At 39.2% G+C, this 20739-nt stretch overlaps 1 protein-coding gene across 1 annotated transcript in view; it reads right to left on the bottom strand.

The window, feature by feature from the left end:
- Nup160 (nucleoporin 160) overlaps positions 1-20739 on the bottom strand; it is a 52905-nt gene that overhangs the window by 13677 nt on the left and 18489 nt on the right. Inside the window, exons 11-27 of the mRNA XM_027422614.2 lie at positions 19910-19978; positions 17481-17564; positions 16691-16861; positions 13930-14029; positions 13489-13654; positions 12836-12963; positions 12173-12333; positions 10600-10733; positions 9341-9411; positions 8074-8233; positions 7710-7779; positions 6415-6513; positions 3440-3559; positions 1876-1971; positions 1693-1787; positions 1505-1601; positions 1307-1412 (exon numbers count right to left, since the gene is read on the bottom strand). Coding sequence (XP_027278415.1) covers positions 1307-1412; positions 1505-1601; positions 1693-1787; positions 1876-1971; positions 3440-3559; positions 6415-6513; positions 7710-7779; positions 8074-8233; positions 9341-9411; positions 10600-10733; positions 12173-12333; positions 12836-12963; positions 13489-13654; positions 13930-14029; positions 16691-16861; positions 17481-17564; positions 19910-19978 — 1927 coding nt within the window. The remainder of the gene's footprint in view (positions 1-1306; positions 1413-1504; positions 1602-1692; positions 1788-1875; positions 1972-3439; positions 3560-6414; positions 6514-7709; positions 7780-8073; positions 8234-9340; positions 9412-10599; positions 10734-12172; positions 12334-12835; positions 12964-13488; positions 13655-13929; positions 14030-16690; positions 16862-17480; positions 17565-19909; positions 19979-20739) is intronic.

Genomic DNA, 20739 nt, shown 5'->3' on the forward strand with positions numbered 1-20739 from the left:
AAATACAACACTTGTGGCACCTTTTCAGGGAATGTAAAAAGTACAATAGCTATGAATCCTGGTTGGCCTTGAATTCACTTTGTAGCTAAAGGTGATTTTTGAGTTCTTTTTTTTCCCCCCTTGGTTTTTCTGTAGCTTCGAAGCCTGCCCTGGAACTTACTCTGTAGACCAGGCTGCCTTCCAAGTGTGGGATTCCAAGACTGCCTTAAAAGTGCGCACCACCACCGACAGGCTACAATTCAATCTTTTTTTTTTTTTTTCCAGACAGGGTTTCTCTGTGTAGCTTTGGAGCCTATCCTGGCACTCGCTCTGGAGACCAGGCTGGCCTCGAACTCACAGAGATCTACCTGCCTCTGCCTCCCGTGTGCTGGGATTAAAGGTGTGCGCCACCAACGCCCGAAACAATTCAATCTTAAAAAGGGACATAAAAAGGAAATTCTAACACATGCAACTACATAGATGAGTTAAAGTCAAGCTAATTCAAATAAGCCAGTTCCAAAGACAAGCACTGGAGAATGCAGCAGACAAATCCAGAAGGCAACCAGAATAGTGTGTGTTAGGGACGGAGAGTGCAAGAGGAACAGTGGCATAGACCTTCAGTTTCTTAGGAGGAAAAGAGTTCTGGACAGTGGTCATGCAACACTTGGAATGTCACGTTACCTCCGAATAGTTCACTTACAAATGGCTAATGCAGAAAGGAAAAAAAAAGGCTAGAAGTAGTTCAGTCATAGAGATTTTGCTTAATACCTGGGACCTTGAGTTTGAGCTCCAATATGAAAAAAGAAAACAAAGGCAAAAATAATAGGAAAAACTGCCAACATGGGGTTGGTGAGATAGTTCAGCGAATAAAGGTATTTATTGCCAAACTGGAAAACCCATGTTTGATCCCTGGAACCCACATACACCGTCAGAGGAGAGGATCGACTCTGTAAACTGTCCTGTGATGTCTACAAGTCTGCCATAACACATGTGCATAGAAAAAAAAAAAAACAAAACAATAATATTTAAAAAATAGGGCTGAAGAGATGGTTCAGGGATTGAGAAGGTTGACTGCTGCTGACCAGAGGACCCTGGTTCAATTCCCAGCATCCACATAGCAGCTCACAACTGTTTATAACTCCAAGATCCAACATCCTCACACATACATTCAGGCAAAACACCAATGCACATAAAATAAAAGTAAATTAAAAAAATCATGTCATGTTAAAAAAAATATACCCTATATATATATTCAATTATATATATATTCAATATATATTCAGTATGCTCAAAAATTGTTTTTCAATATTATTGGACAAATGCTCACCTTTTCGGTAATTGTGGCGGTAGATGTGAAAAGCATAGAGAAGTTCGTAGTAATTGTGAGTCATAAGGTCCACAGCCCTAGCACGTGATTCAATTATTCCCACAACCTAACAAAAAGATGAGCAATCAGATACTGAAGTTAGCAGCAATCAAGGCCGCTGAAAGACTTGTTACTAGACAGAGTGGACAAATTAATTACCTCATTATGCAGATTCACATAGGGAAACTCTACAAGATCCTGCAGTTGGGAGCGTTCACAAAGAACTACCACCAGCTGTCGCAAACAGTCTAACTGCCTAGAAGGAGAGGAGGAGATAAGGGTAAATTTTCTTAGTGAGTTAAACAGGGCTGGTAAACTGCTTTCTTTAAAAATGACTAGGAGATTACCTGCTGGAATCAGGAATCTGGGTTAAGGCTTCATATGCTTGGCTATTGTGACCCAAGTCCAAATGATGCTTGAAAATGCATGTTCTTAAAGTAGCCTGAATCGAATATCAAAAAAGAGCATTAGAAATTAAAATATCATACTCACAATGAATCTTAAGGAAAACAAATTTAATTAGTTTTCACCTGACTTTTCCAGTCATCACCGGCTTCAGTAATCGCTGATGTAGCCAGCTGAATAACCAGTTCAGGCAGTCCAACAACATCGAGTAGACGTAAAACCTAAGAAGTTAAGAAATTTCTGTTAAAACTCATGTGATTGGGGCTGAAGAGATGGCTCAGCAGTTAAAAGCCTGTTTAGCTCTTGCAGTGGGCTTGAGTTCAATTCCCAGCACCCACATCAGGTACCACTCAGTGCCTATAACTTTAGCTCTGGGGAGATCAGAAGCCTCCTTGGGCACTGGCATTTACATATACATACAGACAAAAAACCAAAATTTCATCTGACAGTAGAATTCCAATGGTTCTAAGTTACTCAGAAAAGATAGGAGAGACGATGATAAAAATCAAAGGTACTGACAAGTGTAGCTCAGTGGCAGAGAGACTACCTGGTCAGTTAACTAGCACCATAGGGTGAGAGGCCAAGATGGACAGAATAATTTTGATAATAGTTAAGATTTTTCTAGATGAGCTAGGCATTATAGTGCACGTCTGTAATCCCAGATTTGAAATGTGAAGGTAAGAGGAACAAGAGCTACACAGTAAATTCAGCCAGCCTGGGCTATATGAGATGTTACTTCAAAAGCCAACCAGACAGACGTTGGTGGCGCATGCCTTTAATCCCAGCACTCAGGAGGCATGAGTTCGAGACTAGCCTGGCCTACAAGAGCTAGTTCCAGGACAGCCTCCAAAGCCACAGAGAAACCCTGTCTCGAAAAACAAAAAAAAACAACAACAACAAAAAAAAACCCACAAAAAACAAAAACAACAACAAAACAAACAAACAAACAAACCCCCAAACAGAAAACTACATTTTAAAAAGTCCCATTGTTTCTGGTTGACTTAATCAGACTTGATTATAGACTGCCACTGTGTAATGTAGCCGATACAGTTTAGATCAAGGCCGAAATGCTAGTTTTCTCTTTTCCTCATGTTTATACTTCACAGTTATATACTGTCTTCAACCTGGCTCTTCTGTGGTATTTTTTCCCTCCTGGGGTTCAAACTTAGGACATCATGAACACTAGACAAAGATTCTGCTATTAAGCTATATTCCCACCTTCTATTTTTTTTAAATGAAAAATCTCATTATATTTTCCAAGCAGCATGCCACCACTCAGCATTTTGAGTGAATTAAAAAAAAAAAAAAAAGAAAAAAAAGTGAAGAAAAGTTTTATTTAAGTGAAGCAGTAAAATGAGTAAATCTATTTGGTCATGTAAACATAACCTACCAAACAAGAAGGGACAGATGAAGGTGGGACTACCTTACCCTCACCCCTAGCTGGGACTCTTGGGACTTGACTCTTCCAAGAGGCCTACCTCAAAGGGCAACAAATGGACCAACAGAATACCAGTTAAACCTGTGTTGATAAACATAATGGTCCCTTGCAAGAGAGAAACTCATAGCTTCTCCACTTGTCTGCTTCTGTTTTCACTTGAAAGTTCTAGGAGCAATTCAATGCCAAGACAATGTATTTTAGGCATATTTCTGTACACAGTGCTTTGAGAAGGCCAGACCACAACACTGTACCTTATCATAATACTGCAGCTTGGGAGTGGACACAATCTCCCCATCCTCTGAGCGGATCAAGCGATCTAAGAATTCTTCTTTGCCCACTTCAGATGCTGCCTGACAGAAACATTCCAGAGCCTGAAGAGATAAAGAATAAAATACAAAGTGATTTACAAGACATCCTTTAAAGGCTGGGCATAGGGGGATACACCTCTAACCTCATCAGTCTTGAGGCAGAAGCATAAAGATATGAATGTGAGGCCAGCTTGGGCTACATAGTGAGACCCTGTTTCAACAAACAAACAAAAAGTTTATTCCAATTCTAGTTGTTATAAATCAGGATACATATACTAGGAAAAGCTAAAAGAGAAGCACAATTGCTTAAGAAAGCCTATATTACATTCATATTTTCTGTCATATCTGAATGTCTTTTGTTTATCTGTTTTGGTTTTTTGAGACAGGGTCTTTATATATATAGCCCTAGCTGTATTGGAACTCATGATATAGATTAGGCTGGTCTCAAACTCAGAGAGATTTGCCTACTACCTATGCCTCCCAAGTGCTAGGATTAAACCACGCCTGGCTGCGAAATCTAAATTTTGAGGAATCATTTAATATTTTTCTTAAAATTTTCTAATCTAGAAAAAATAATTTTTGTTTTTTACACCTACTTTTCGTGCACATGTGCCATAGTACACATACAGAGGTCAGAGGACAAATTTTAGGAAATTGTTCTTCCCTTCCACAATGGGGACTCTGTGGACTAACTTAGGTTCAGGCTTGTTGGCAAGGGCTCTTACCACTAATAAGCCATCTTGACTGTTCCTCTCTAACTTTTATTTATTTATTTTTGAAAGATTTATTTACTTATTATGTATACAACATCCTGCCTTCATGTATGTCTGCACACAAGTAGAAGCTACCAGATCTCATTACAGATGGTTGTGAGCCACCATGTGGTTACTGGGAATTGAATTTAGGACTTCTGGAAGAGCAGTCAGTGCTCCTAACCTCAGAGCCATCAATCCAGGCCCTAACTTTTAAAAATTATGCCATTATTATATAAAGATTTGTACTTTGCCTGATGTATGTATATGATTTGTGTGCATTCAAAAAGAATGTCAGATTCCCTGGAATCGGAGTTAGACTGATCGTGAGTAACCGTATGTAGTCTGGGAATTTAACTTGGGTCCTCTACAGTGGTAACAAGCATTCTTAACCACTGAACCATCTCTCCAGCACCTTAAATATTATTATTACAAAGCAGATGTGATAACAAGTCTCAGCACTCAGAGGGTAGAGGTGAGTGAATTTTTATTGAGTTCAAGGTGAGCCAGGGCTACATAGTGAGATCCTGTCTTAATAACACAAAACAAACAAACAAAAAACAACAACAAACATGTGTCAGGCATGGTAGCTCACACTTTCAGCACTTGGGAAGCAGAGGCAGGTGGATATCTGTGAGTTCAAGGTCAGTCGGTTCTACACAGTGAATTCTACAGTAGCTACAGCTACATAGTAAAATCCTGTCTCAAAACAAAATGCAGACATACAAGGCATGTGATAGAGTAGATGCCTGTATTTCCAATTTTGGGAGGCTAAAGCACCAGGATAGCAAATTTAAGGTCAACCTCAAACCCAAATTAATAAGTTTTAAAAGCTGGCAGTGGTGGCACACATCTTTAGTACTAGCACTTGGGCGGCAGAGGCAGGTGGATCTCTGAATTTTAGTCTAGGATAGCCAGGGCTACAAAGAAATCCTGTCTTGAAAAAAACAAAACAAAACAAAACAAAAAAAAACCAAAACAAGGTCCGGAGAGATGGCTCAGAGGTTAAGAGCACTGACTGCTGCTCTTTCAGAGGTCCAGAGTTCAATTCCCAGCAACCACATGATGGCTCACAACCATCTATAATGAGACCTGGTGCTCTCTTCTGACATGCAGACAGAACAGTATGTACATAATAAATAAATCTTAAAAAGGAAGAAAAAAAGAAAAAAAAAAAAAAACCAAAACAAACAAAAACTGGGGGAGCTGGAGACCCAGCAGTTAAGAGTACCGTCTTTTCTCACAGAAGATCAGGATTCAATTCCTAGCACCCACATGGCTGCTCACAACTGCCTGTAACTCCAGTTATAGGAGATCTGACATCATCACATGGACATAAATGCAGGCAAAACACGAATGCACATAAAATAAACATAAATCATTAAAAAGGGGGGGAGGGGGAAATCATGAGAATTAAGCTAGTTCTATCAATACCTTGATCTTACATTTTGAGGGATAAATTCCTATTATTTAATTAACAAAGTGGAATTGGTCCATGGATATAGCTTAGTGGAAGTGGACTTCTCTAACATGTTAGGCTCTGGATTTAATGCTAGTGTCTCACACATACATGTAAAATTAATAAGATGTCTATTTGGGTTTTTAAAACCTTAAAAATTATCTTTATGTTTTTAATCAGATAAATTAGTAATAAGGCAACTACAGCAGCTATACCAACTAAAGAATGTAACTGGTAGGAATATGACTGTTCACTAAGTCAATCTTTTTTTTCTTTAGCTTTATTAAATATGGATGTTTGTGCAACACTTGCCAGAAAGCTTCATATCATTTTACTGGAGTTACACTTGGTTGTGGTCTGTGCATGGACTGGGAATTAAACCTGGATCCTATGGAAAGACAGCCTGAGCTCTTCACTGCTGAACCTTCTACCAGCTCCAACTATGTGCATTTTAAGTTAATTCAACTTTTAAAAAATGGATCACTAATTCCTAAAAACATCTATACTGGGGCATAGGGAGTTTAATGTATTCTTCTTATTTCCCAGTACTAATTAACAAAGTACTAGTAGCTGGCCAATCCTAATGCACATATGATGTCCTTCTTTAACCTTTTCTAGAAGATTCTGTGCCTCCCATTTACTATATCTTAGATGGAAGCCAGGCATCTTCCTTGCACTAGTTTGCTCACCATTCAAATGTAATTTACCTTCTGTACTTCTCCTGTAACCAGGTAACACCGTCCCAGCATAAATCGACAGGATCCAACATTGACTTGACACCAGGGATGCAATAGTTGAATATAATCCTAAAAGACGTAAGAGAACTTTCTGCTTAGAAAATAAGCACTACTTAAGAACAGTCATTTCTAACTTCTTCAGAGGGAGAAGAGAGTGTTCAGTATAAGGGTTTATTTCTGAAATCCCAGAGACTGAAAATAAATCCAGTTAGTACATTTTTATATAATGCTAGACACCATGGGGTAGTGGCGCATGCCTATAATCTTAACTAATCCAAGTCGGGGACTGGAAGATCACTTGTTGTCAAGAGTATGAGGCCAGTCTGGGCACCACAGTGAACCTCCCCTCACTCCAACATAGCAGGTAATGGAGTCCAAAATCACAGCAGTAAGCTGGTACACTTTACATCTAAGCAAGTTCCCAAGTTTTGGTGCTCCCTCATTCAGTGAGTACAGTCCAATAAACGATTTATAGGTAAATGGTTTGTTTTATTATAGAGAACCTAGTAAGAATGGAAAAGTTTTCTTTGTGAATTTGAGGACAATTTTATTACAGTTTAAAAGAAAAATCCCAGGGTAGCGGCTGCCTAGAGGAGAAAGATGGAAAGACAAACAGAGAAAGCCATGCTGTTTGAGTTAAGGTAGCATGGAGGGCAGCTACACAGGGAGGGAAGCTTTGGAGAAAAGGTGATGCCCAAATGTTAGGGATTGCATGCTTTGAAGATTTAGAAATAAAAATGAAATAAATAAAAGAAGGAAAAAGCATGCTTTTCTGAGTAGTTCAGAAAAGTAAGGAGACTTAGGCTGCATGTCTGTGGATCTGTGAGCTACTGCTAAAGAGGGAAGAATTAAAAACAAAACGACCAGAGAAATGGCTCAGTGGTTAAGAACATTTGTTGCTCTTGTAGAGGACCTGCATTCAGTTCTAAGCACCCTCATGGTAAATCACAACCATCTGTTAACTCCAGTTTGAAGGGATTCAATGCCTTCTGATCTCCATGAGCATCAGGCAAGCACATGGTTCAGAAAATACACACAGGGATGTAGAGGGCATAAAAGGCCTTGTGCACATAGATAAGCCAGGAGAGTTAAACACAAAGCTTATCTTTCAGTGGAATCGGTGTTCAGCTGTTTTAATCAAGTTTAATTTTTGTAGTTCTTGCTATAAGCATAGTTAAAATGTAGTTAACATTCACACAGATAAATAATCTATAATCTATCATTGACCTTTATAAGAATGGTAAGAAATGTTCGATGAAACTCACCTGCAATTGTACATACTGGCAATTTCCCATCAAACATTCTAGAAAGAGACAACCAGGATTGCTAGGCCATCTAGTTACTGTATTAAGGAATTTCCCCCCCTCTGAGTGAAACTTAAAATACACATACTAATGGGCATCAAACTAAGAAGAGTCAATGAAATAGTTTAATTAAAAATAAAAACAAGAAAAGCCCCAGGGTTGTAGGTATAGTTAGCGATGTCTTAAAACACTTATCTAGTATGTGCTACCCTGGATTTGATCCCCAGAACAGAGAAAGAGAAGAAAACTTCATCATAGGGGCAGAATAAATGCTTTACAGACAATTAAAACAGAATTGTCCCCTGGCTTTCAAGTAAAAGGATACAAAAGCTGCAACAAATAACTGGTGATCGCAGTAATCATTTCAGGCCAATTCAATCCAGTTTGGCTCAAAGGAGCTTTTGGCTGAGAGAAGAGATGAGATATAATATGTTTTCTTGCAACTTCTTGGAAGAATAACTCCATAATTGTCTGAGGACTAGACACTTAAAAAAAAAAAAGAAAACTTGTAAATGCAATATCAACTTTTAATAAAATCATGGTAATTCATTTTATGCCAGCAACAAATGGCAGTGATCATTTTAAAACATACAATGAATCATGAGTATCATGAGTGAAAATATCAATTAAAAGCAGTTTGCAAAATGTGACATACTGGACAAATGCAATGGAAAAGCCACTTAAATAATTTCATGATCTCACTATACTTAAGCAACTTGTCTAGAAACCTTTTATAATATAGTCCCTATATTTCACATTTTAGCTCAAACAAATCCTCTACAATAGTACTGAAGCATAAGTGAGAGACCTTTAAATACTTTTGACTAAGATTACCAAAACCACTCAGTAAATTTAGAACTTTGATTTTGTTGAATTAATCACTGGAGTATCAAAATACAATGGACAAAACCGAAATATAAGAAACACTAAAGGTAACTAAAACAAACAAACAAACAAACAAAAAACCCAAATGCTTTTAGGCACAGTGGCTCATGCCTTTAATCCCAGCACTAGAGAGACAGAGGTGGGTGGAGCTCTGTAAATTCAAGGCCAGCCTGGTCTACAAAGTGAGATACAGGACAGCCTACAAAGCCACAGAGACACCTCCCCCCAAACAAAACAAAACAAAATCTCTAAAGGTGCCAGGTGGGGCCAGAGCAAGTTTCAGGGCAGCCAAGGCTACACAGAGAAACCCTGTCCCAAAAAACTAAAAAAAAAATGGTAAGAGAGAGAGAGACAGAGAGAGAGGGAGGGAGGGAGGGAAAGAAGGAGGGAGGAGGAGGAGGAGGAGAGAGAGATAGATAGAGAGAGACTAAAGGCAAGAGCCTGATTCTCAAGAAGCTTTCTCTTGGGAGCCTATTATCTTCCTAATAGTGTTTATTTGTGCCACAAATACACCTACAACCGCCCTCATTTACACCTGATTTTCATAGATGCCTTACCAAAACCACAGGTATCAGGCCATAGGTTGCTCATGGCATGAAAGCAAAGAGCAAGGCCATTTCTATAACAAAGATGACAAAAGAGCATTGTAATAAATACACAGTAAACCTCCAAATTAAAAGCAAATATATACACAGCCTACTCCTTACCCAATTTATTTGCCATTAAGGCACCAGAATCAGTTAATTCCAGTACTGACAAATGTTGCAGATTAGATTCCCTACGAGAAAAGAGAAAACAGCCTAATAAAACTCTTAAACATTGTATCTGTTCATTTTAAATTGCTGACTTAATTAATAGTGTATATAAAACCCCACTGAAAGCTTAAAAAACAAAACAAAACAAACAAACAAAAAACCAGGCCAGAAACAGGATTCAGGATTGCCGTCTATCACATCACTCAAGGGCCATTCAAAGCGTCACTTGTGTGCCAGAACTCACTGATTCAATGTAATGATAGTATTAACTGTCAACCTTATGGGAGGCAAGCACTCAGGAATACTTGTGAAGGGTCATCTAGTATGGTGATCCTCAGAGAATGTCTAAGGCATTTTCTGAAATGTGTAATTGATGTGGGAAGATCCATCTTAATTGTGGTTGAGACCATTCCCTAGACAGGGAATCCTAGACTGTATGCTGTGGAGAAAGGGAGCCAAGCACTAAGCATGAGTGTTCACTGTGCTCTGCTTCTTGAGTGTAGGTGTGACCAGCTGCTTCAAGCTCCTGTAGCCATTTATCCTCCAACTGTGAGCTGCAGATGCCTTTGTCAGGTATTTTATCAGAGCAACAGGGAAAGGAACAGGAGAACACTGTAACCACTGGATTTTCCTTTCTTCTTTGCATATAAAGTTCAGTCCAATTTCAACAACCATTTTGTGTACGGTCTAACTCCCCCTGCTTCATCTTATTCTGCCATCACTATAACTTGTCTCCACATTACACACAAACTTTAATATATATAAAATAACATTACTTTCTGACAAATTACCCTTAACTGTTAAAAATGGAGGACATAAAAATGTTAATTATTTTTAAATAAACATAATTCCTTTTAAATTTATTTTTTGTATAAGGTCATCTTGTGTGTATGTATATCTGTGTACAATGTTTGTATAGTTACAGTGGAGGCAAGAACAGGGTACTGGATACCCTAGAATTTGACTCATAGACAGTTGTGGGCTGCCATGTGGGTGCTGGGTATTGAACCCCTGTCTTCTGAAGAGTACCTGATGCTCTTAACCACTGAGCCATCTCTCCAGCCCTAACTACTCTGATTCTTAAAGGCTAATTGTTCGTGCAACAAAATGCTTAAAAAAGACTCCCAGTTCAATTCCCAGCACTACAGCAAACAAACAAGCCCCACAACCCATTTTAAAAATAATTCCAAAATATTGAAGGATAAACTTACAGTGTGTCAACTGGAACGTCAGTTGCCAAGCACTGACTTGCCCACTTAATGAGGTAGTAAGACAAGAGCAGGGGAGCTGTGCGATGCAGTAGGTCTTGCTGAGCTTGAAAGAGTTGACCAGCTCCCAAGATCACCTAGGACATAAGAGATGGCAAGCTGTTAGGGTAGGTCACTTGTGAGGTTCAGAAGAGGTAAAACAAAGCAATACAGTTAAGGGAACAGTATCATAAAGGCAGCATACACACTACAGTACTGGCAAAGTATTCTGCTGAATAGTAACAGTCAAAACAAGCAAATATACCCATCAACAACAAACTACAAGTTTTTTTTCTTTTTCTTTTCTTTTTTTTTTTTTTTTGAGACAGGGCTTCTCTTCATAGCCTTGGTTGCCTAGATGTCACTATGTAGACTAGGCTGGCCTTGAACTCACAGAGATCTGCATGCCTCTGCCTGCAGAAGACTGGGATTATAGATGTACACCACCACACATGGCTCAAAACAGTTATGACTGAGGGAAGCTGATGGTGAAAAGAAACAATGCAACAGGGAAATCTAAGTCTCTTCTGTTGCTGCTGCTGTGGTTTATATAAAAACAGGTATGACCAATAGAAGCAAATCTGCCAATGATACCCAGTCTTAAAAATGTTTACAGCCTTCTCAGAACTCACTCTAGAGATAATCAAAGATCTGGCAGTAAAGGGTATGGTGGTCCATGCCTGTTTCCTAGCAGCTGGGACATAGGGGCAGAAACCAACTCTTCAAACTGTTTATAGTGTGATCCCGTCCTCTATAGTAGGTCTCTGCTATCACACCCATAGTGGCGCTAAGATATATCCAGGGAGAGCCAGCCTGAGAAAATGTGCACTACTAAACAGGCAAGGTTAGTACAGTGATCTGCTTCACAGATAGTGTATTTGATTATGTTTATTTCTATTTATGCGATGACTAATCCTATCAGCTTAAGATTTAATCATCATGGAAATACACCTCTGGATGTATCTGAAGTTGTTTATAAGAATGTATCAACTAAAGAAAAGAAAGATTTAACTGAGGAGGGATGATCCATCTTGAACGTAGCTGGGACTATCCCATGGGCTGGGTTGAGCACTGAATAAAAGGGACAAAATGATAACTATTAACCCTCTCTTAGAAAAGTTTACACCCACACTCTTGGGTGTCTTTCTTTCTAAGCACCTCTCTTTCTCTAATCCCCATGCTTACAATCTACATTTAAAATGTTTCTTATTAAACTGCAACACTGCACATAAAGTGAGCTAGCTGAATGTCAGCATTTCTCTCTGGGACCTGACTATGGAGGCAGTACACCTCACTCTTCTGAAGTCACAATAGTCTATACCTTCAAACAGCAAGTCAAGACAAACCCTTCCTTTCTTAAGCTGCTTTTGTCAGGAATCTTGTCATGGCAATAATAAAAGTAACCAATACTACTTCTTTCACCTAGAATTTGTAGAACCCCCAGTTAGGCTATGCCTAATACAGACAAATGAATACAGACAAGTCTCTGGCTCTCCAGGTTTGAGAGTCTACAAGTTTTCCCACAAGTAGTACTTACTGCATCTCCTAGCCTTGTTAACAGCTGCTGTAAGATTAAGAGGTCTCGGCAGATCAGGAAACGAGTGCTGGCAATTTTATACACACCTCTGCACACAATATACCCTGCTGTGCTACTACCATAGAGCTGGGAAAGATTCATTCGAACATTCAAAGGTTGAGCTGTAACATAAAAAATGAAGTTAAAGGCTGGCAAGATGGCTCAACAGGTAAAGGAACCTGCTGCTAAGCCTGATAAGCTGAGCTCATTCCCAGGGACCCATGCAGCAGAAAAAGCTGACCCACAAGTTGTCTTCTGTGCACCTCTGCATGTGCACCATGGCATATGTGTGCATGCACATACATAAAATAAATAAATACAATAATCTAAAAAGGAAAAATGGAATTAAACATGTCACTTAAATTTTTATTATTATTTTTAACTATTTTTATTATTATTTTTAACTATGTATATGTGTGTCTATCTCTATGTGGGTATGTGCACATGAGTGCAAGTGTCCACAGACCAGAGACTCAGATCCCCTAGGCTTTGAGTTGCCTGATGTGGGTGTTGGGAGGTGAACTCAATTCCTTTGGAAAAACAGTACGTGCTCTTAACCACTGAGCCATCCCTCCAATCCCCAGATCATTGTTTTATACAAAGCACACTTGCTTTGTTGTTTACCTGGATCAAATCCCTTTTCCATTTCGACTTCTGTTTCATAATCCATTTCCCGTATAAGAAGTCCAATGGCATGGACAGGGTTTCTGATCTCTTGCAGTTTACTACAAATGTCTTCCATCACATTTTCTCTACATGACAATTAGAAAATTCCTGTTACTATTGACAACATTCAAGGCAGGTTATATGTGTGCTCCCCTTAGTGAAGTAGTGGAGACAACTATTCAGGCACAAGATACTCAGAGTCCACATAAAACCACCTTCAACTTCTTAGGAATGACCCACAAAATGAACACAAGGAAAACATTTGCATTTTTAAAAATATCCAGCTCAATTAAGGGCTTTAAGAAGTATACTTTATGAGTTTGTTTTCCAGACCTGAATAAATATGCTAACTTTGCCCCATAACATCTAAAACAGAGGCTGTGGTGTAGTTTAGTGGCAGATCACTTGCCTAGAATGCAAAGGTCTTCCCCAGCATACCTCTCTCTCTGTCTCTGTCTCTCACACATACACAGATCTATGTAGACTCAAGAAAAATCACTTTAACATTAAACCATGACTTTTTATAAACTTGACCATATATTAAAAAATATGTGATAACAAACACTGCTGAATTCCATTAGGAAATGCACTTTACCCTAAATTCTCCTTACACATCAATAGTGATCAAATCTTCCAAAATTTGCTCTGCAGCCTTTTCTGGAGACTGTAAGTTGTAACAACTGGTTTCCATCAAAACTGCCATATCCATGGTAACTGACTCTCCAATCATCCGGAGGCATTTTATAAGACATATGACATCCCGGGCCACATCAGCATCTACAAGGGAAGAGAATGTTAACACTGATGTCTGAAGCCATGAAGGTCTGTTGAATAATACATTAAAAGAGGCATCAATGGCTTGATGGGAGGGATCCCTTTCCCATAGCATAGGTGTTTACACCTTTCTAGCTTAAAAAAAAAAAAAAACTTCAGTAAGGTAAAATCATAAACACAGATCACAGTGGTGACTAATTATTTTTGTGGCCATCTGAAATAAAACATAAGGTTCATGTAGGAAAGGGGTCAACTATAGACAGAACAATTATTATTACCATCTGATATGGTTGTTTCATCCTCTGTCAAAAGGTGCTCATCAGGCAAGAGATATAAATGATCTACTAAGGAAGATGGTACCAGGAAAGACAGGTATCCCTGAAAATACAAACCGTTCAGTTATTTCTTTTTTAATAATTCAAAAAGAAAACATGCAAAGTAACTCGTAATTCATAATGCATCATATAGACAACAAATTATATTGTACATAATATTTATAAATAATTCTATGTCATTTTTAAAAATTGGAAGTGGCCAGCAGATATAGCTCAGTGGTAGAGGGTTTATCTAATACTTGCAGGCCTCAGGTCTGAGGCTCAGCAGAGACAAAGAAAGACAGAATGATAGCAAGGTAGGTCTTCATTTTTATGTGTGTCTATGTATTTGTATTTATTTGTTCAATTGAGTCCATGTGTGAGTGCATGTGTGTGTGTATATATGTATGTGTGTCTACAGGATAACCTTGGCTGTAATTCTCAGGAATGCAGTCCACCTCCTTTGAGACAGGTTTCTCACTGGCCTGGAAATCATAAATTAGGCCAGACTGTCTGAGAAACATGGCCTCAGGATCTACCTGTTTCCATCTCCCCACTATTAGGACCACAAGCATGTACAACAACAACTGGCATTTCTACATGGGTGCTAGGGTCTTTCTGCTTGCAAGGCAAACACTTTACAGACTGAACTATCTTCCTAGACACTGATTCATGAGGAAACACAAAATCAAATTGAAAGATTACATAAAACATATGTAGTCTTCAACCAGAAAGATGATGGCTCAATAGGTAAAGATGCCTGCTGCTAAGGTTAGCTACCCGAGTTTAATCCTTGGCATATGTGTGCCTACACAGACATAGTAAACAAACTAAAGATGTAGTTACAGTGTCAATGTCATAAAAGGTAAAGAAAACTTGGTAACATTGAGAGTATGCTAAGGAACAACTAGGACCAGCAAGGTGAGATGGTTCAGCAGACAAAATGCTTGCTTCACAAGCTTGACAACCTGGGTTTGATCTCTGGAACCCAGAACAGAAGGAGAGGTATGACTCCAAGGTGTGAATAAATACATTTAAGATCTAATATACTGGAGATTAGAGAGATGGCTCAGAGGTTAAGGGCCTTTACTGCCTTTGCAGAGGATTTGGATTTGGTTCCCAGCACATACACCTGTGGCTCACAACTGTCTGTAATTCCAGCTCCAGGGGAATCCAATACCCTTGGCACTGACAGGCAGCCTTACGCACATACACACATATAAAAATGATAGATGGGTGGTGATGCATGCCTTTAATCCCAAAACTCAGGAGGGAGAGGCAGGCAGATCTGTGAGTTCAAGGCTGTCCTGGTCTAGTTCAAGGAGAGCCAGGAATACAGAGAGAATCCCTGTCTCTCCTCTCTCTCTCTCTCTCTCTCTCTCTCTCTCTCTCTCTCTCTCTCTCTCTCTCTGTATCTCTCTCTCTCTCTCTGTATCTCTCTCTCTCTCACACACACACACACACAGCTGGGTGGTGGTGGTGGCATATGCCTTTAATCCCAGCACTCGGGAAGCAGAGGCAGACAAATCTCTGAATTTGAGGCCAGCCTGGTCTAAAAAGTAAGTTCCAGGACTGCCAGGACTACTCAGAGAAACACTATCCCAGGAAAAAAAAAAAAAAAACAAAAAACAAAATAAATAAACAAATAGTTAAATAAATAAATCCCAAATCAGGAAGAAAATGAAAATTGTAACTGGCAAAATTTGAAAACAAGCAAACAAAAAACAAAAATCCAAAACCTATATAATGCCATTATCAATATCAAACTGCCTGAGCTTTAAATTATGCTGTGGTTATTTAAGATAATAGCTGTGTTTTGTAAAAGTATTTATTTTCTTTAACTGTATGTGTGTGTGTGTATTTTAGTCACGGTTTCTCTGTATAGCTTTGGAGGCTGTCCTGGAACTTGCTCTGTAGACCACCCTGGCCTCGAACTCACAGAGATTGCCTGCCTCTGCCTCCCAAGTACTGGGATTAAAGGTGTGCGCCACCAACACCTGGCCCACCTGGCACATTCTTAACTATTAAGCCATCTCTCTAGTCCCAACATCTGTGTCCTTGATATGTACTAAAATATTTACAGATAAGGCATCAGTGGTTCAGGGGGGAAAAAGGAGGAGGACATGGAGGAGGATAAAAGAAGGAAGAAGAAGAAAGAAGCAAGGAGGAAGAGGAGCAAGAGGAGGAAGAAGAAAGAATGCAAAAGCAAATTGGGGTTGGGACTATAGTCCAGTGGTATTATGGATGCTTGTTAGCATGAATGGGCTTTGAGTTAATCCCCAGCAATAAAGTCAACACATCTACCAATGAACCACTCACCAAAATGGAAACTAACAAGTGATGATTATAGGTGAAAGGAATTCAGAAATTCTTGTGTTATCATTATTATCGGTGTTTTTGTTTGGTTGTTGAAGCAGGGTCGCACTCTAGCTCAGGCTGACCTGGAATTTATGGTAGTGCTCCCATTTAGTCTCCTACATGTTAGGAATCATAATCATGAGCCATCATGCTATTTTTATAATTCTCGTTTTAAATTTGAAAGTGCATCAAAATAAAAGTAAACAAATAAGATAAAAATCTAAAAGTACCAATAATAATGCAGAAAACTACTAAGTTCAAATGAATTAAAAAACATAAAGTGCTAAAAATGGCCCCATGTACCCCAGTAACATTTTGAAAACCCATTGAACTCTGCAGAGGAGCTCTGACTGCTCTAGTGGCTTACTTTCTTTAGAAGGCACACCATGTTTGTGAGAGGATTCAAATGCAGAGCAAGAGGATGGGAAAGGGCTTCTTGATACTGGAGGCAGCAAGCATAGAACTTGCACCAGAATTCCTGTTGTAAAGTGCGAAATTCATCCTGGGAGAACTCATACTCTGTTACACTTCCCTGGAGCTGACAAAGAAAGAAAAATTAACCTTTTGGGGTTTTTCCTCTATAAAATTCCTTCCTTCCTCCCTTCCTCCCTCCCTCCTTCCCCCATCTTTCTTTGGTTTTTCAAGACAGGGTTTCTCTGTGTAGCTTTGGAGCCCATCTTGGAACTTGCTCTGTAGACCAGGCTGGCCTGGAACTCAAAGAGATCAACCTGCCTCTGCCTCCTGAGTGCTGGGATTAAAAGCTCCAAGTGCTGGGAATAAAGACGTGTACCACCACCACCTGGCTTCTACAAAATATTTCTTATGCATTAAATCCCAAGGGCTATATAAATGCCTATAAAATTCCCTAATGAACAGGCTTGAGCATTTATTCTTTCTACTAATACAATAAAAAATGATCAAGTATGGCCGGGCGTTGGTGACACACGCCTTTAATCCCAGCACTCGGGAGGCAGAGGCAGGTGGATCTCTGTGAGTTTGAGGCCAGCCTGGTCTCCAGAGCAAGTGCCAGGATAGGCTCCAAAGCTACACAGAGAAACCCTGTCTCGAAAAAACCAAAAAAAAAAAAAAAAAAAAAAAAACAAGTGTGAAAGTTCTACCAGACAATGTTGTTAATCCCACCCTTACTCACACCTCACCTCATTTTCAACAGCTAAAGTAATTTCTTTTTTTAGTTCACTCCAAGAAAGATCCAAGTTCCTCTCAGTTCCCCGGCAGAAAATCTAAAATTAAAAGAAATTATTTCAGAATACTATAAAATACCCAAACTGAAGGAAATCTTTGGTAAAAGGCAATAAGGCAATATTCAATTACAACATCAGGACTGCCAGGAGTCTCCTCCTCTTCTAATACTGTACCAATGATTTCTAACAGAAATAGCAATTTTGAAGCTTAATCCATAATAACATTCAAAAGTCTATGAGTCTGAAAGAATCATAATAAAGTACATTATATCATTAAAAAAAATCAATTAAAATAAAAAGAACTAGCCTGGCCAGGGAGGTGCACGCTTTTAATCCCAGCACTTGGGAGGCAAGACAGGCCAGCCTCGTTTACAAAGTGAGACCAGGACAGCCAGGGCTGTTAGAGAAACCCTGTCTCAAAAAACAAAACAAAACAAAAAACAAAACAAAACCAAAAACCAAAAAAACACCAAACAAAAATCAAAATAACTATTGCCTATTTGGAAAGGTATGTGGGACCCAGAGCCTAAGGTTACACATCAGGGAAAACTTGACTAATCATGATGGTGATCACTTTACTAGGAAAGATTCTTCTAATGGGAATTGATAAACCCATTAATTATGTTTTCATATCTCTTTTTAAAAAAGATTTTATTTATTATGTATGCAGTGTTCTCCCTGCATGTATGCCTGCAGGCCAGAAGAGGGCACCAGACCTCATTGTGGATGGTTGTGAGCTACTATTGAACTCAGGACCTCTGGAAGAGCAGTCAGTGCTCTTAACCACTGCGCCATTTCTCCAGCCCATATGTTTTCATATCTTAACTGCATACTAGATACTATGAGGAGTGCTATCATACAACTAGTTATTATTGCCAGGTGTGCACTCCTTTAATCCCAGCACTCCGAGGCAGAGGCAGGCAAATCTCTGAGTCTGAGGACAGCCTGGTATATAGAATGAGTTCTAGGACTGTCAGAGTTACACAGAGAAACCCTGTCTTGAAAAACCAACCAAAGCCAGGCGGTGGTGATACACACCTTTAATCCCCAGCATTGGGGAGGCAGAGGGAGAGGCAGGCAGATCTCTGTGAGTTTGAGGCCAACCTGGTCTAAAGAGCAAGTGCCAGGACAGGCTCCAAAGCTATACAGAGAAACCCTGTCTCAAAAAAAACAAAACCAAAACCAACCAACAAAAAACCAAACCAAACCAAACAAAAACAACAACAAAAAAACCCACCAAACAAAACCAAAACAACCCAACTAGTTATTATTAACAAGGAGAAAATATGGGGCTGGAGTTCAGAGCACTGGCTGCTCTTCCAGAGGTCCTGAGCTCAATCAACTGCCTGTAATGAGATCTGGTGCCCTCTTCTGGCCTGCAGGCATACATGCAGACAAAACACTAAATAAGTAAATCTTAAAATAAAACAGGGAGAAAATGGTAATGAGAAAAAAACAGAACACTATTCAGAAGTGATCATGTTACTCTTAGTTTTATCAAAGACAATGTACCTACACTGAAGAAAAGTCAAGGGTCTGGAAACTAAAATTCTAGAGCTTCAGAGACTGAGGTATAAAGACCAAAGTTCAAGGTCAACCTGGGCTACTTGGAGAGTATGAGGCTAGTCTAAACTATACAGACTGTCTTAAAACCCAGTACCAACAAGAAAGGGGAAGGGGAAGGGATAAAAGGGGGAGAGAAATTATCTATATTTATTTGTATTTACAAAGATGGTAAGGATCTTAAAAGGGGACCTGGGTGCACACATATAATCCCAGCTACTTACTAGGAGGTGGAGACAGAAGCATCAGAAGTTCAAGGTCTTCCTCAAAAACACCAACAAATTATCATGAAAAGCTACTTTTTGTAAAACAGTAAATAGCTTTTAGGTCATGACTGTGAAAAGAGAAATGTTTTCCTGAGGCAGTTTCACTGTGTAACACAGACAGGACAGGCTGCCTCTAACCCATGATCCTCCTGCTGCAGCCTCCTGAATCTTGGAATTGTAGCTATGTATCACCACACCTGGCTTGAAGCTATAATATTTTGACATTCTATAATCTGAACCCTCAATACACTAACAAAAGGGTACAAACAATATATAATCAATAGTAAATCTCTTTCAAGTATAAAGATTACAGGCAGTATAGGACAGTTTCTTTTTCCAACAATGTTTGCACACAATCTGGACTCTGACATCCTCCCTTAGGGACTGGGAAAGTGTTTCCTACTCCTACCTCTCAGCCAGAAGTCTTATTTTGTGAAAAGAATTTTAAAACAAAATAGTGTTTACAATAGTGTTTACAAGCAAACACATGAAAAATAAAGCAATAAAATCAGGAATAGTTTTAAGTATTAAAACATTAGATATTTTCTTGCTCACCTGTAAAGCTTTAGATAAAGCTGCATTTATGAAGTTTCCTGGTGTAAAAAGGCTCCGCAAATACATTTCCTATTGGAACATTAGAACAAATGTTACATCATTCTGAAAAAGATGAAATTGGGAAAAATACAAAGGAAGCTGGCCACACTGACTCCAATATGTGAATTTCTACTATATGAATTGGATACTCTGCCCTACACTTGAGCAACAAGTTGCACGGCAGTTCCATGTTTTTACAGTGTGAGTGAAGACTGCAATGCTTCTCTGGGGTCATGATGATATACCATTCTGAATGGTATGCATCCATATAGCACTCTACTGGGTACACTGAAACAAAAAAAGGGTGTCAGCTGTCAATCTTAAATGCAAAAGGTGGACCCAGTGTTTATGATGTGCGCTGCTAAAAGAGCAGTTAAAATAAGCTGATTTCTATACCATCTCCACAAGGACTCCCATATAAAAGAAAGTGACAATAGGCACTATAAATATAACAAAATCAACTGCCAAAAACTCTCAAACAAGAAATATAGACTAGAATAGAAAACTTCCGTGTGGCCTCATTATTTTGAACAATGTATGTTACCTTTAAAAGTTTATGTATTTTCACAAGGCAGTGGTGGCACACGCCTTTAATTCCAGCACTCAGAAGGCAGAGGCAGGTAGATCTCTGTGAGTTCAAGGCTAGCCTGGTCTACACAGCAAGTTCCAAGGCTATAGAGAAACCTGTCTCAAACAAAACAAAAGGGTTTGGGGGCTGGAGAGATGGCTCAGTGGTTAAGAGCACTTGCTGCTTTGGTTCCTAGCACCCACATACCAGCTGAATATTATTT

Source organism: Cricetulus griseus, chromosome 6 (genome assembly GCF_003668045.3).
Source record: "Cricetulus griseus strain 17A/GY chromosome 6, alternate assembly CriGri-PICRH-1.0, whole genome shotgun sequence".
Lineage (NCBI taxonomy): Eukaryota > Metazoa > Chordata > Mammalia > Rodentia > Cricetidae > Cricetulus > Cricetulus griseus.